At 39.2% G+C, this 16,386-nt stretch overlaps 1 protein-coding gene across 2 annotated transcripts; it reads left to right on the top strand.

Moving 5' to 3' along the window:
* The first annotated feature begins 6 nt into the window (after positions 1 to 6).
* On the top strand, positions 7 to 15,610 carry ift20 (intraflagellar transport 20 homolog (Chlamydomonas)). Of its 2 annotated transcripts, XM_043718286.1 has the most exons (5): positions 7 to 277; positions 8,388 to 8,473; positions 8,986 to 9,089; positions 10,430 to 10,549; positions 13,822 to 15,610. In XM_043718286.1, exons 1-4 carry the CDS (start codon positions 157 to 159, stop codon positions 10,509 to 10,511), a joined length of 393 nt encoding a protein of 130 aa, XP_043574221.1. In that variant the 5' UTR covers positions 7 to 156; the 3' UTR covers positions 10,512 to 10,549; positions 13,822 to 15,610. The 2 variants fall into 2 exon arrangements, with proteins under 2 accessions (XP_043574221.1, XP_043574220.1); XM_043718285.1 differs by lacking the exon at positions 13,822 to 15,610 and having other exon boundaries at positions 10,430 to 11,525.
* Positions 15,611 to 16,386: the final 776 nt, after the last annotated feature.

The following is a 16,386-nucleotide window of genomic DNA, read 5'->3' as shown; positions in this document are numbered from 1 at the left end:
AGACAATCGGGAGATTTGATACTGAGCATGCGCGGCTTCTGGAATGGTCCCACCCCCTCACGGACTGCTCATGCGCGGTAGCGCGGGGAAGAGAGCCGTCGCTGTCGCCGTGGCAGCGGGATAGGGGACGGCAGGACCCTGTTGATTGTGGTAGCGATGGAAGCCCTGGGGGAGGCCGGCCTGCACTTCGACGAACTCAACAAACTCCGGGTCTTGGACCCTGAAGTGGCGCAAAGCACAACAGAACTGAAGGAGGAGTGCAAGGACTTTATAGAAAGTAGGTGCAGGGGCCGGATTTCTGTCACCGGGGGGAGGGAGGAAGACTCGGTTCGAAAGAAAATCTACTTATACAACCCCTCTCAGCAGCTCGGGACTTTTCGAAGCCCTCTTTGATTTGCGCCCTGTTGAATACTACTTTGATGTTTGTGCCCTGTCGTAATGCGGGGCGCGTGGTAATGGTTTTTGTGCACAACAAGATCCCACAAACAGCATATTGTTGGTCAAGAGGTAACTGTCGTTAAGGAGCGTTGCCCTATTCTTCAAAATGGTGCCATGGGTCCTTTCGTATGGAATTGAGACGTTAAACTGAAGCTGTCAGCCTTCTCATATGAAAGATAACATCTCCGACGGTGCTCCCTTTGTACTACGTTGGGCTAGTAGCCTAAATTATGCCTTTCCCATGACCCCAGCTCTTGTCGAGCATTTACTATCTATTCTGACCTCCTGTTATGTGCTGAACATTCTGTAGTCAACAAAGGACTTAGTTTTACCTCTTTGTATCCCTGCCTCAATCGGACAACATGACATTGAATTTTTCTGCCATTGCCTTTGCCTCCATGCCTATTCAGTTGGACAAGAGTTCACTCCCTGACCAACAGACACCCCTTCACCTGCCTCCAACACTCTTCCCCAACTTGGACTCCTTCCTATGGCCTTTTACCTACCTGCACTTGATGTATTCATTCGGAATTGTCAATGTGACATCAGCTGCCATTACCATTCACCCTCCAATCCATTCAAATCCAATCCAGACTTTGTAATCTTTCCTGAAGAAGGGCCTGTGCCCGAAACGTCGAATCTCCTGTTCCCTGGATGCTGCCTGACCTGCTGTGCTGTTCCAGCAATAAAGTTTCAACTTTGTAATCTTTCCTGCTGACAAGGGTGGTGTTCTTGTCTGATGTACTGACCTCCCATTTTCCCATGTTGTATTCCATCTGCCATTCTTTGTCCACTATCCTAACCTGTCCAAATGCTTTTGCAGCCTCCTTATCTCCTCAATGTTACCTGTTCGTTGCCCTATCTTTGTATCGTCTGCAAACTTAGCTAGAATGCCCTCAGTTCCTTCATCTGTATCATTAAAATATAATGTGAAACATTGTGGTCCCAACATTGAGCCTTGTGGAATACCATATGTCACTGGCTGCCATTTCTTTGCACTTCAGACTTTTGAATTCTTCCCATTTAGAATAATGGAGATGCAGTGGCAGAAATTTAAGGGGATATTTCAGAATACTGAAAATATTTTCATTTCTACTATAAAGCAAAATTCTAAAGGGAAGATCCACCATCCATGGTTAATTAGAGACTTGAAAAAGATTTGAGCTTATATATAAATGCTTACTGATGAATGGCAGATCAGAGGATTTAACAGCACAGAGAGAGGCCCATTGTGTTTGTGCTGGTCATCAAACATCGATCTATTCTAATCCCAGTTTCTAGTACAAATGTTTCCTCAAATTCCCTCTGAACCTCTTGCCTTTCACTTTTAATCAGTATCCTATTATTCCCTTCATCTAAGGGGAATTCTGCTTTTTATCACCTGATAGAGCTGTATAAGTTCACAAAGGGCAGAGGCCATGCCCCTGATAGAGCTCTATAAGTTTATCAGGTGCCCCCCAATCTTCTCTGCTCCAAAGAAAACAACCTGAGCTTAGCCAACCTCTCTTTGTCGCTAAAATGCTCTCATCATCCTGATGAATCTCCTCTGAATCTCCTCCAGTGCAATCACATCCTTTCTATAGTATGGTGACCAGAACTGTACACACTACTCCAGTTGTGGTCTGACCAAAATTCTGGACAGCACCAACATAACCTTCCTGCTTTTATTATCATTTGAGGAATATATTATAGCAAGTGTCCCATAAAGCCACCTACAACCTACCCTACAACAAGCACACCAAAATTACTGTCTTCCTAGATCCTTGTCATTTATTGAGCACTCTCGTCTTGTTCCTTCTTCAAAAGTGCACCACCTCACATTTCATTTGATCTTGGAAATCTATCCCATGTTAAAGCTGCTAATACCTTCTCTCAATGCTAATTAATTTAAGTATATTACTGTCCTGCCCCCGATTTCTGTACTTGCATCAAACGTTTGTATAATGAATACATAAGTTTTCATGATTCTCTAATATCTCAGTTCGAATTTTCTGTATGTGTCCACCTCTGGTCACTGGAACATGGAAGTGCTGAAAGCAGTGCAGAGAAGTGCTACAAGGCCTATCTCCCTCTGTTAAAGTTCTGACTTCATGAAGAAAGTTCGAAAACCCTCTGCTGTTATTCAGTACTTGAGAGTTGATCTTGTTGAAGTATCTTAGTGTTATGGGAATTGGAACTATACATTGCTGTTTGGAAATTGTTTTTACAACAGTGACAAGGCTTGAAAGCTTCTTTGGCTGTAAGGCACTATCAGCTTTGGTTTATCATTCTTTATAACTTGATATATCGTTGGCACTCCCCAAACTACCACCCTTTTATGTGAAAATCAAAAAGAAATTTGCACCTTCTTGGTGGGTTAACCATCATAGTTGCTTGAGCTACCTGTGTCTTTACTTCAGTCTTCAGATCAGTTACAGTGACTTTGGATGAAGGGGCCAAATGTGTGGTGGATAATTTTGCAGATAGCACAAAGGAAATATAGAAAACTGTGTTTTGCAGAGCTCATTCACTCAATTTATCCCTGGATTGAAAGGATTATTTTGAGGAAGGTTGGGCTTGTACACATTAGAATTTAGAAGGGTGAGAGAAGCTGTTATTTGAAACATACTGGAATGAGGGGGCTTGCATGAGCAGATGTCAAGAAGGTGTTTTTTGTCATGAAGAAATCTAGATCTAGGGCTCGCAGCTTAAAAGTTAAGGGGTCTCCCATTTAAGACTGAGATGAGACATTTTTCTGAAGGCTATTAGTCTGCACAATTTTCTTCCGTAAAGAACAATGAAGGCTGGATCATTGAATATATTCAAGGCTGAGTTACGTACATTTTTGATCATCAAAGGTTATGGGGCTGACAGAAAAGTGGAGTTAAGACCACAGCTAGATGGCACAGGCTTGAGGGGTCAAAGGGAATGATCCTCCTAATTCTTGTAGGTCCTTTTATTCTAGGAGAAAGTGAGGACTGCAGATGCTGGAGATCAGAGCTGAAAAATGTGTTGCTGGAAAAGCGCAGCAGGTCAGGCAGCATCAAAGGAGCAGGAGAATCAACGTTTCGGATATAAGCCCTTCTTCCTGAAGAAGGGCTTATGCCTGAAACGTCGATTCTCCTGCTCCTTTGCTGCCTGACCTGCTGCGCTTTTCCAGCAACACATTTTTCAGGTCCTGTTATTCTAACATACACCACTCTAACTTGTAAATGTAGAACCATTTCTTCATTGCTGTGTCAAGTTTCTAAAATTTCCTCCTTAATAGTACTGTGGGTGTTACTTGCGCCATACAGACTACACCAGTTCAAGAAGGTGGCTAACTACCAACTTCTCAAGAGCATCCACAGATGGGCATTGAATAAACTGGCTGTCCTTGTCAGCTGTGCCTGACTGAATAAAAGAAAACTGAACTAAAGGAGGATTTTAGGAGTAGATACTAAAAGCTTGCTGGGCAGTGGGTTTTTAAGAGGAGTTTTAAAGACATTAGAACTGGAAGAGATTTAAGGAGAGAATGCTTGAACTTGTGGGGTACCTAGCTAGCTTGAGCCATTGATGGATGAAGAGAGTGGGATATGCTAAAAGGGACAAAAGTAGAAGGAGCCCAGTCTTGTAGCATTGTTAGTTTCAAAAAATATTTTGAAGTGGCGGGAAAGAGTGCATGAGAGCATGAAGTACAGATTGAATGTTGGAATGCTTAACAGGGAAGTAGGGCTTGGGAAGATTACCTGGGTATGGTGGATGGGATCAGACTATTGAGGTCTTTTTAATTGATGTTGAAAGTTTTTAACTCAATACATTGAGAACAGAGGGCCACTGAAGATTGGCAATTCTTACCAGGACTTGTACGCTTAATGGTGAGGACCCAGGGAGTGTTGCTGAACAGAGACCTTAAGAGTGCAGGTTCATAGCTCCTTATAAGTGGAGTCGCAGGTCGATAGGATAGTATAGAAGGCGTTAGGTATGCTTTCCTTTATTGGTCAGAGTATTTGAGTACAGGAGTTGGGAGGTCATGTTGTGGCTGTGCAGGGCATTGGTTAGGCCACTGCTGGAATATTGCATGCAATTCTGGTCTCCTTCCTATCAGAAAGATATTGTGAAACTTGAAAGGGTTTAGAAAAGATTTACAAAGATGTTGCCAGGGTTGGAGGATTTGAGCTATAGGGAGAGGCTGAACAGGCTGGGATTGTTTTCCCTGGAGTGTCGGAGGCTGAGGGGTGACCTTACAGAGGTTTACAAAATCATGAGGAGCATGGATAGGATAAATAGACAAGGTATTTTCCCTGGCGTCGGGGAGTCCAGAACTAGAGGGCATAGGTTTGGGGTGAGAGGGGAAAGATATAAAAGAGACCTAAGGGGCAACTTTTTCACGCAGAGAATGGTACGAATTTGGAATAAGCTGCCAGAGGAAGTGGTGGAGGCTAGTACAATTGCAACATTTAAAAGGCATTTGGATGGGTATATGAATTGGAGGGGTATGGGCCGGGTGCTGACAGGTGGGACTAGATTGGGTTGGGTTATCTGGTCGGCATGGACGGATTGGATCGAAGGGTCTGTGTCCGTGCTGTACATCTCTTATGACTCTATGGTGATTTATGAGAGAGACTTTGCAGACAATCTTTCTAATCTATCACAGAGAAACACAGGTGGCAGAGTTTCAAAATAAATCAGTGTTGGAGGCTGACTAGGGGACTCTTTCCTTTGACTTGACCTCACTAAAAGTATCGATTCAATTACTTTCAGCATGGATCCCTCCTCTTAATAAACCTAGAAAGCAAATCTTATGTTGATCATTTTCATTTGCAGCCTTGCTTTAGTTTACTTTGTAGGGGTTGCTACTAGATTGTACTTTAGCCCCACGTTCCTAATGAATGGGTAGACTGTGCAGGGAGGGTCAGGCAGGACAGAGGAACTCCTTGTGGATCAGCTCCTGGGTTTTTCATAGTCCCAGGCAGAGGCCTGTGTGTTAAAGTACCTATTTGAGGTGGCTCAGGGAATCCTTGATGGACTCGACCTGTAGCCTCTCTTGGTTCATCCCGGAGATCGTGCTCTGGTCGTCTGGAATATAAAACTCTTACAGACAATTTGGTTTAAAGTATTACCTTTATTTACCAATGGCATCAATTTTACATTATAACATAGATACCTACAAGCCAGGCTTGAGCTAATGTTCTAAAACCAGCTCTTGCCCCTAAGAGCGCTCTCAGGCTACTCCCCTTATTGCTGCAAACAAGCTATCTTTGTACAGAAATCCACATTAAAATTACAAAAATGCTACATGTCCTTAATCAGATTAGCAGCAATAAAAAGGCAAAAGTTTGCAGAGGAAGTGAAGCTCGTAGGCAGGTCTGTGTCCGCTTGACCAATTAAGCTACATGTACATCAAAGTGGGAACCCTGATCAACCCAGGCCAAATAGCCAATTTCATTGGCTAGATAATCTTCCCTTTTAATAGTACATCATAATGAGGGACTAGTCTAAACTATGTGGGAAGGTCATGAGGTAACCTTGCTCAGCTAACATGCCCAATATCATTGTCCTACAAAATGGCTTTTTCTTTTAAAATCATCTTAGATTCCCAGAATGCAAATTAAATTCATAACCTTCCCAGATCTTGAGCTCCAGAGAACAACATACAAAGAATCCATCCATGACAAGCCAGTGCACACTCAAATCAGACCATAAAGAGTTAAACTTTCCACCAGGTTCCGTCCTGTCTGTCTGTCTCTCCCTCTCTCTGTGTCCCTTGAACCCTTAAATCAGTGAATGTAATTTACAGAAGAATGTTTTCTGTGTCTCTCACTCACAAATGAACATCTTCCAACTTTTAGCCTTAGTGTTTTCCTACCCTGTAAGGGTAATGAGACATTCACTTCCCAGACCAGTAAAGATGAGGGAGCTGAGCTTCATAAACTCAAATCTGCTCAATGTGGTATACATGAAAATATATTAGGATTGTTCTATTGCATACATATTCCACTCAGCTTATTAAATTACAAGTTATTTTCCTATTGAGCATGAGTTTTGTTAAGAGTCTTTGATATAAACTAACACATCCAACTGTGAAATATGCGTGCCTCCAGCCTCTGGCATGAAAAGGAGGTACTGCCACACATTCCACAAGTGAACAAATGTTATCACCTTATTTACACTGATCCATTGACACTAAGAACTGATGTCCCAATTCTTCTGAACAGATGTTCCCCCCCTCCGTGGTCGCATCTCCTTAGCAGATGTAAGGTTACCAACTTTCTCGTGGAGGGGTTATAGTGCCTGACTGTCTGTCTGTCCGTCTTTCACAGTTACGTTCACACTCTGGTGTCTATTGAGAGGGAGCATGCAGTGTCCACTGGCCTTTAGATACCTGTTGGTAATAGGGTGCATTATCATCCCTGATAGTAATTTAGTTTAATAAGTTTCTGTTCACTTTTTTTACAAGGTTTTGTTCACTGTTTGGTTGCTTTTTGTTACAGCGCCCAACTGGGGGTAATCTAATTTGAAGTTTTGTTTGAAACAAACAAAACTTAGTCCAAGATTTTGCCGTCCATGTAAAATAAGTAGAAGTGGGCTTGGTTTGGAATTTGGCAGTTTCTTGCAACGTCTAAAATATTAATGGATGATTTAAAAATAACGAGAACAGATACTGTACTAATGAGGAACAGATACCAGATCTCAAAAAATGCTAACTACAAGTAACAATTGGATTAATTAGCAAAAGAGACAAAATGTTGGGGAGTTTGTCAATCTGAATTGATTGTGATTTACAATACAATCACAGGAAAGCTTACTGTATGCACAATGTATTTAATTAAACGATTAATAACATGAGCAACAGAAGGTTTAAATATAGACCAGCGGCGTAAGTTTAGTGTCGAGAATGTTCTTCTATAAAACGTTCTATTTTTGCTGCGTTAAACTATCTTCTACATTTAAATAGTGCTCTTCTTTAAGGAAAATACATTGTGAATTGGTAACCCAAATTAAGTTTTCTACTTAATGTTAATATGGAGATCAGTGGCAGATTGACTGTCGAACCACATCCTCTTCATGTTTTCCATCTGTGATGGGAGTGAAATACAGGAAGGATGTGGTTTGATTATTTTGGCTAAATTGAAAGATTGTCTAGACAGGTAAAATGAAAACCTTTTCACTCATTGGCAAATGATAATTTCAACCCAAGATAAATATCTCTGTGTGCCTCACTTCATTTCTCAACAATGTGTAATAACAAATGCATTCTAAAATCAGTTATGAGAATTTATGAACATAAACAAGCATACCAAAACCTCCCAAGTAGAATTCAGGATTTTCCAGATGCTATGCTGTTCACGGATTGTCATTCATTTCTTGCTTTAGATCATCAGGAATTCAAGGTATTAATTGTTGAGAAGCATTAAACAATTAAACTTATTTAAATATGTAGAATAGTTTCAGGTAAGAAACTCTAATTTTGGAATTCTGTTTTAGAAAATACATGGAAAATTCAATATCATTATGTTAGAGTTTTGTGCAAGACTAATATTGCTAGGTTTGACAAAATGACAAAATTTGTCCGGCAGTGCTTTCATTTCATTGTGTGAATGCAAGAGATTGTTGTTTTCCACCGGATTATGGATTATTGATAGTTTTGCTTTTACCTAAACAAGAATTAATGAAGCCAGTGTTTAAAGCTTTGTTGTCATGTATTGCAAATGCAGCATAACATCTAGAGATTTAAACAGTAAGGTTAGGCCAAAACAGTGTTAAAGGAACAATGAAGGCAGTACAGAGGGTCGGATTCTTGAGAGCAATGGCTTAAGACTTTGGTAGTGGGTGTGTTCTGGAGGTTGGATGCACTTTTAGACAACAACAAAAATTGAATTCTCACCAGCAGCTGAAGAACAATTCATGTACGGACATGTGAAAGGCAATTATGTCGTATAGTTCTTATGTGAAATTTGGCAATAACTTTTAAATCATTTTTTTTTCAGAAATAGGCCAGTTCCAAAAAATTGTTGGTGGTTTAATTGAGATAGTCGATCAACTTGCTAAAGAAGCAGAAAATGAAAAGATGAAGGTAATGTTCCTCTAGATGTAGTTTTGAAATTGTATACATATCAACTTTTCAACATGAATTCAAACTGATATTTAAATTTTATGAAACTTTGAACAATCAGCTGGAATAATGATGTCTGGTAATTTTATCCCTATTAGGAACGTACAGGTCTGGTTATTATGCATTCCTTAAGTGTAACTTGATGGAACGTATTCCAGCTGGTGTTTCTAAGATAACATTAATTGCAATAATTACCCATGAAGGTTGATTATAAGTTAAATTGCTTTGTAATATGGGGCAAATGTAATGGGGCTAGGAAAAGAAGTATCCACCTTTATTGTTTATGGTACATAATTCTCTAAATAACGTAATGGAATGGCTCCACTTGTTTGCACACTATACTTCTGTGCTATGTAGTGTGGAATAAGAATGATCTCCATTTTGGAGAATCTAATAGAGTAAGAGAAATAACTGATTCAGAGCATTGTTAAAGATCTCATAGGGTTTTTGATTAATTCTCCTCTCATCTACAGGCCATAGGTGCTCGAAATCTTCTGAAATCAGTTGCTAAGCAAAGAGAAGCTCAACAGCAGCAGCTCCAAGCTTTAATAGCTGAAAAGAAAATGCAGCTTGAAAGGTTTGTCAGAGTCTTGTATCTTTTACTAATACTAAAAGAGAATTGCATTAAAAGCTGTAATGGTACTGTTAAATACAGCCATTTTTTTGCAGCTATAGTTTTGCTGTTAAAATGTCCATCATGCATTCTTATTTTATATTTTGTACCACTATTGTTAACTAAAGAGATTGAAATGTTCGTTGTCTTAAGCCACATGCAAACAGTGTGGAACTTGGTCTAAAAAGCTGAGTCTGTATCAGGTACTTCTGTATACCTACCAGATCAAGGATTGGAAGAATGCAAGATAAGTGGCTAGCCATATTATGTTTTTAAAATCAAAATCCTCTTTATTTCAAAATTGGTGCACTATTCCCTGACCAAGGGGATAACAATTTCTCAGTTACTGGCCAACACATTGCTCTGAAGTGCTGGCAAAATATTAGATTATGACTTCTAAAAACTTAAATTCTTTTGCTTCCTTCATTCTGAAAAAGCTGTGAGAAATTACAGCAAGCTGAGTCACTTTTCTTGGCATGTCTACTTTAGAATAAAGTAAATAGAGATTTTAAATTCTCACTTTGAAGATAGCCAACGAGGTGATTATAAATGGATCCTCAACAGTGAGCCATTTTGAGGTCTTCACAGGAGAGTAAACACAAAAATTGCAACTGAGGTAAGTAAACAGGAGGATTACTGACCAAACACTTAATAGAACAGATTGGTTTTAAGGTCGTGTGGAGCTAAAGCAGTCTTGGCACGAATTGCAGAGTTTAGATCCTAGATGCATGACCGTTAATGGGGCTGTGAAAGAAGTGAGGCTGTACAACAGGCCAGAGTTATAGCATCAAAGTCTTTGGAGGTTGCAGGGATGGAGGAGTTTGGAAATAGGGAGAGGAGGGGTGGGGTATGGACGTAAAAATAAGAATTATTTTTTATTGTGGAGGAATGGGTGATAATATCCCACAAGTTATGTCTGTATGGTGAAGATTATTTAACCGGACTAAACCATTTAAAGCCAAAGAAGAACTAACTATTTACATCCAGCTCCACAACCTCTTAACTTTTTGCAAAAGGTTCTTGCTCATTTTTATCATTCATATTCTTCAACAACCATAAAAACTTAGATACATGTAAAGATAAAGTTCTGAACTGAATTTGAGTTTTTTTTTTCTCTCAATTTACTACTGTTATCACTGGCAATGATACACACAGCACTCTAGTCCTCCATAATAGAGCTCAACTTACAGAAATGCATAAAGTTGCAGCTGTTAGACTGGACTAATAAATATAGAATCACTTGCATAAATGCTACAATAAATTCTTTTTGCCTACAGTATGTTATGGGATCATTTTCTTTGCAGGTACCGGATAGAATATGATGCACTGTCAAAAGTAGAAGCTGAACAAAATGAGTTCATTGATCAGTTCATTCTTCAGAAATGAAGTGGGAACAAGACACCCTAACAAGAAGCGTTTTAACTGTAATGTTGCAGTGACTATTCCATTATGACATTCCTTCAAAACAGTGATTTTACACAATGTGTAATCTTGCATTGCCTTTTCATATTTATTGAATATATATCAAGCAGTTATTTCTATAATGCAGATTTATATGTGGTTTATTCCAACTACATAAACAATTTTGAATGCACAATTTTAATAACTACATTTTTAGGATGACATTTCCATAAGCATCAAAACACTAATTCACATGTAAATATTTTGTTAGCTCAGATTATTATATATATATATATTTGTTATCATACATAAATAGCTCCTTCAACTTGTGAGACCATGGTCTATAAAGTTTTCATTTGAGTAGTCTTTTGTCAGAATTAATAAAACTGATTGTTGAAGCTGAGTCTTACCTCTCGCAGCCCTTTTGGGTGATACTGTGCACTACATAGTTGCCTCTGATACAATGGATGCTGAAAACAAACTTTCAGCAAAACTAGCCGGAGTAAGGGTTTAATATGCAACCCCCATCAGGAAATATCCATATTTGACATTGGGCTGTAATTGGGTTTGACTGACCTGTCAACCTCTTATTTAAAGGAATTAATGTAGTTTCAATGTTGCTGGCTTACTTTGAACTACATTCTCCCTCTCTATCCTCAACACTATAGATGTTTTATGGCCTTATCCATGAAGTGGGAGAGATTATTTTAGAGTAATTTCACATATATGTGAAGCATATGCATGCTTTCCTCATTGTTAGCATTCTTGTGATATGAAAGAAACAGATTTGGCATAGTGCAAAGCCAATCTGCATGTCTTTCCCTTTTATTATTACTCAACTACATCTGTTTCAAAATTAGTTCACATCAGGTGCTGGATCTGTTTCAGTGTAGAAAATTCTTGGAAATATTCCACTTAGAGGCATACAGCATGGTCCAATTAGTCCACACCGACCATGTTCCCAAACTAAATGAGTACAGCTTGACTGCATTTAGCCCATCTCCCTCCAAACATTTCCTATTCATGTACTTATCTAAATGTCTTTTAAATGTTGTAACTGTGCCTGCATTCATCACTTCCTCTAGCAGTTCATTCCACACACTAACCACACTCACCATCCAGCCTATTTTTATAACTGAAGACATTCCACTCCCAGCAATATCTTTGTAAATCTTTTCTAACCCTCTCCAATTCAATAATAACCTTCCTATAGCAGGAAGACCAGAACTGCACACAGTATTCCAGAAGACTTTTCACCAATGTCCAGTACATCTCAACATGACATCCCAACACTTATTTAAAAAAAATAAATCTGATCAATTCCTCTCGGGAATAGCCACAAACATGTAGGTTTGAGGATCATGATACTAGTGTGAATGAAAATTCAATCACCCTTCCTGAAGTAAATTGTTAGGATAACTATTTCACAGCAATCTTGTGGAAATTCACTTACTATCTGTCACACTAATGCATATTTAATATAGCCAATGCTCCTTTATCGAGGATGACAGATTCACTTTTAACCTAGTGGTGAATACACAATTAGTAAGCATTTCAGTTGGTCCAATAATATATATTGTTGTCTCAAACTAAATGCCTTCCTCATCCAGAGTTTTCCAACAGAATTTCACTTAGCTTTGATTATATACTGCAATAGTAATTGTGCTTAAAGAATGCCAAAATATCTATTTTTCAGTGTTTCTCAATTTGTATTATACACAGTGCCTTTACATACAGCTGTAGAAACTATTTTAATGGGTTTTTTTGTGTTCACATTTTTAAATTAAGCAAAGAGCACTTGAGTATCATACTGTTATGAAAGAATATTCAGCCAACACAGTATTCCAGGACCCAATCAACTGTAGTTTTTTGTCTTAATCTGACCCCTCTGGTCAGACTCTGGAATTTGGGAAAAAATTCTTCTGAATGCGTCAATGGGCCAAGTAGTGGTCCATTTTATAGCTCTTACTTTAACAATATTTCTCTGGTAGAAGCGTGAGTAGCATATCATGGAAACAAAAACTCTTGCAATGTCCACTCCAGGGTGCACCGTGTCCTGAGTTGAATATGTACCATTGCCCTTTGCTGTTTGTTTAATTAAAGTTGCAGAATGTCCAGCTGAATACAACTCTGTCAGTACCAACACCATAAGGATTGCAGTGTTTCAAGGTAATTAGTTATAGACAATTAATACAATACAATTGAGAAACACTGTATCACCCATATCCTAAAAACAAATAAAAGGTTTTCTTGTCCTAACTTTGTTGAAAATAGCATTAACATCTTTGACTTTTCTTCATACAATTGTTTTCTATTTGTTGTTTTCCTTTATAGTAATACGCATTTACCTCTGTCAATACTTTTTTTTGTCAATGAATGTTGTCATGAGTTGAACCTGTTGTGACTGCAATAAAACATCAATATTTTACTGAATAGAATAAAAGCTTCACCCAAGCTGATCTGATTGGCAGGTAGTGCCAGAGTTCAGTAGTAGGCATTACTGTGACCTCGGGCAGACCCATAAAGAGAGCAACCAGGAATCCCAGTGCAAGGTAAGTTGGATGGTTATAGGCAGGGAGAGTGTGCCTACTTGTGGGAAGAACAGAGATGCAGGAGTGTGCTATTTAGCCCCTTTGAGTCTGCTCCAAATAATGGCTGGTTGTCTACCTCAATGTCAGTTTCCCATACTGTTCCTTGAGGTCAGTGGTAACAGAAATCTATCATTCTCGGTCTTCAACTTATTTAATGAGTGAATTTTCAAGGTCCTTTGGGATAGAAAATTACAACGGTTCACTACTCAATGAAGAGTTTCCTCCTCATCTCGGTCCTAAGTGGCTTGTTTTTTTTATTTTGAGATTGTTCTCCTTACATCCAGTTCTAGACCCAGGACAATCTTTCTGTCTGTTGTCTATCCTTTTAATAACTGTAAGTCACTATGATTTTGCTCATCATTATTCTGAACTCTAAAGAATTTAGGGCTCGTCTCTGTGCATAGTGCTCTTTTTTTAAATAGAGTACCCACCTTCCTATTGTTTTAAACTATTTTTAAAATTGCTTGAAATTATGGTAAAGATGCAGACTTCCAGCTATCTGGCACATTCTGGGTGAAAACAAATACTCTAATCCCCTTTAAACCTCTTCCTTACTATTGAACTGTGCCCCCTGATTATTGACCCCTCTACCAAGGGAAAAGCTTCTCCCTACCTACCCTGTCTCTGCCCCTCAGAACTTCATACACTTTAATCAGATCTCTGCTTTAAGGAAAACAACCCAAACTGATCTCGTCTCTTCACAGTTGATTCGCTTCAGCTCTGACAACACGCTCGTGAATCTCTAGTGCAGTTACACGAATCCTATAATGTGGTGATCAAAACTGAACACATTACTCCAGCTGTGGCCTAACTAACATTACATAGGAGGAGTACACATCCTTATCTATATCAACCGAGCTGAGGATGTGAGTGTCAAGAGCATCAAGTTCCTCTGAGTGACGATAATTGACTATCTGTCCTGGACTCCCACGTAGATGCGATGGTCAAGAAAGTACAACAACTCCTCTTCAGGTGGCTTAGGAAATTCAGCATGTCTGGAAGATGCATCATAACAAGTATTCTATCTGGTTGTATCATGACCTGGTATGGTATCTGCTCTACCCAAAAACTACAGGATATTGTGTGCACGGGCCAGACTATCACGCAAGCCAACCTCCATTCCTTGGAATCCATTTACATTTCTCGTTGCTGCAGAATGGCTCCCATCTTCAAAGGCCCCTCTTAACCCAGTAATGTTCTCTTCCACCTCTTCTGTTAGGTAGAAGATACTGAAGGTTGAACACATGTACCAACAGGTTCAAGAACAATTTCTTTCCTGCTGTTATTAGACTGCTGCATGTATGTGTCTAACTTCAAATAATGTTGATCTGACTTTGAGAACCTCCTGTGCAGTCACAACCTTGTATCCCTCACTCTGTCTCAGCACACTATGATCCGCCTGTACTGCTTGCTAAAACCTTTTACTGTACTTAGATACATATGACTACAATAAATTAAATACCTGTATACAGTTCCATTATAACCATCTTGCTTTTTTAAATAATCAGCTTGTTCAGAGATAGTGTCCCTACCTCTGATCTATCACTGAACCACAAGAGCCCTCCTGGCTGTTAAATTCAATGCCTTGACTAATAAATGTATCCCATATGCCACCTTTGGATCTATGGGCATGCATACTTGAAGTTTGCCTACAGATTTATCTTGCTATCTGTTTTACTGACTATTGGTTTATACACTTGCAGAAATATGATTTGTTTGTTTTTATGTTCTACCCAAATGGCATAATTTGAGGAAGCCACTAATTATCATCCATCTCTATTGTAGCAATTGACTCCTTGAGCAATACTTTGACAACCTCATCCCTCCCTGTCCTGCTACCAGACAGACTTGAAGAGACTATACTCAGAAATAATTAAGACATGGATTTTGTTTTCCCATGTAGTAATCAGCACCCTTAACTCCTCTCTTGTTGCAAGATTACCTGCATTTAAATAAGTGACATCTAGCTTTGTCATGCCCCATTGTGCCTTGACTATATATGCTTGGTCTTCCAAACTAACTGGTTCCCCTACACCTGTCTTGAGGATCACCCCCTTACTGTACTTTTACTCTGCATCCTAACCCACCCCTGCCAAATTAAACCCCAACAGTAGTACTAGAGAGCCCAGCTGCAGAGATGTTGTTCCCATTCTGGTTCAGGTGGCTCCTGTCTGACTTGCACAGGTTTTCAACCTTCTCCAGAAATGGACCAGTGATCTTGGAATCTAAAAATCTCTCTCCTGAACCAACTTTTCAACTGTGCATTCACCTACTCTATCTACCTATTCCTATACTGACTAGTATGTGGCACTGGGAATAATCCAGAGATTACAACCTTGAGGTCCTGCTTTTCAATCTGTGACTTTACTCCCTAATCTCTTACTGTGGCACCTCATCTCTGCTTCTGCATATATCGAAGTATTTTTTCTTTCTTTTAGCACAGAGTCCGTACCCTAAACTGAGGAGACTCTATATCTCCTGGTTATATAATTTTTCTTTTTTTAACCCCCACACTACCACCTAACTATGGTAGTGTTTATATTCCCCCAGCACCCATGTTGCGTGTGTGCATAGGTGTGAGACACAGTGAAAGACAACTGTACAAATCTTTATTCAATTTCTACCACCAGGAAGAAAGGAAACACCCGAGTGGCCTGTGACAAGCAATGTACTTCTCATAAGTATTTAAGCTATATTAGGTATTTAGATGAACAGGTGAAGATTAGAAATGTCATAGCAAACAAGGCTATGGCCAAATGCTGGAAAATAGGATTGGAGTAAATAGATACTTGATGATTGGTGTGGAGATAACTGGCCGAAGGGCCTCTTTTCATGCTGTAAAGCTCTATGCTCGTGTCAACTGTTTTTTAGCATAGGCAGGGTAGTACTGGGTTCATTTGAGCTTTGAAACTCAATTAACCCTTCCTTACATATAAATTATGCACTTGCACACCTTTTGTGTAATAGGGATGAGCCAGATTTTGATGGGCTAGCACCCAACCTACTTTGTGCCCCAAAGCCAAAAGTACACCCCTATGAGCACACAATATCCAGCCCAATAATTGTTTATCTTCCCACTGGCCAGGTAAAAAGACTTTCTGAATGTAAAACATGTTGTTAATAAGCATTTAAAAAAATTAATTCTGCTCCTGATTGTGAAACAAAATCTATACAAAACAATTGAAACATCAGTGATGAATAGTCAAAGTAATGAACAAAAAACTCAGGGCCGAAATCATTTCTCTAAACAGAAAGTTGCAAAGCTGATT

Source organism: Chiloscyllium plagiosum, chromosome 28, assembly GCF_004010195.1.
Source record: "Chiloscyllium plagiosum isolate BGI_BamShark_2017 chromosome 28, ASM401019v2, whole genome shotgun sequence".
NCBI lineage: Eukaryota > Metazoa > Chordata > Chondrichthyes > Orectolobiformes > Hemiscylliidae > Chiloscyllium > Chiloscyllium plagiosum.
Note: the sequence above shows the minus strand (reverse complement) of the source record. Positions and strands in the feature narration are given on the sequence as shown.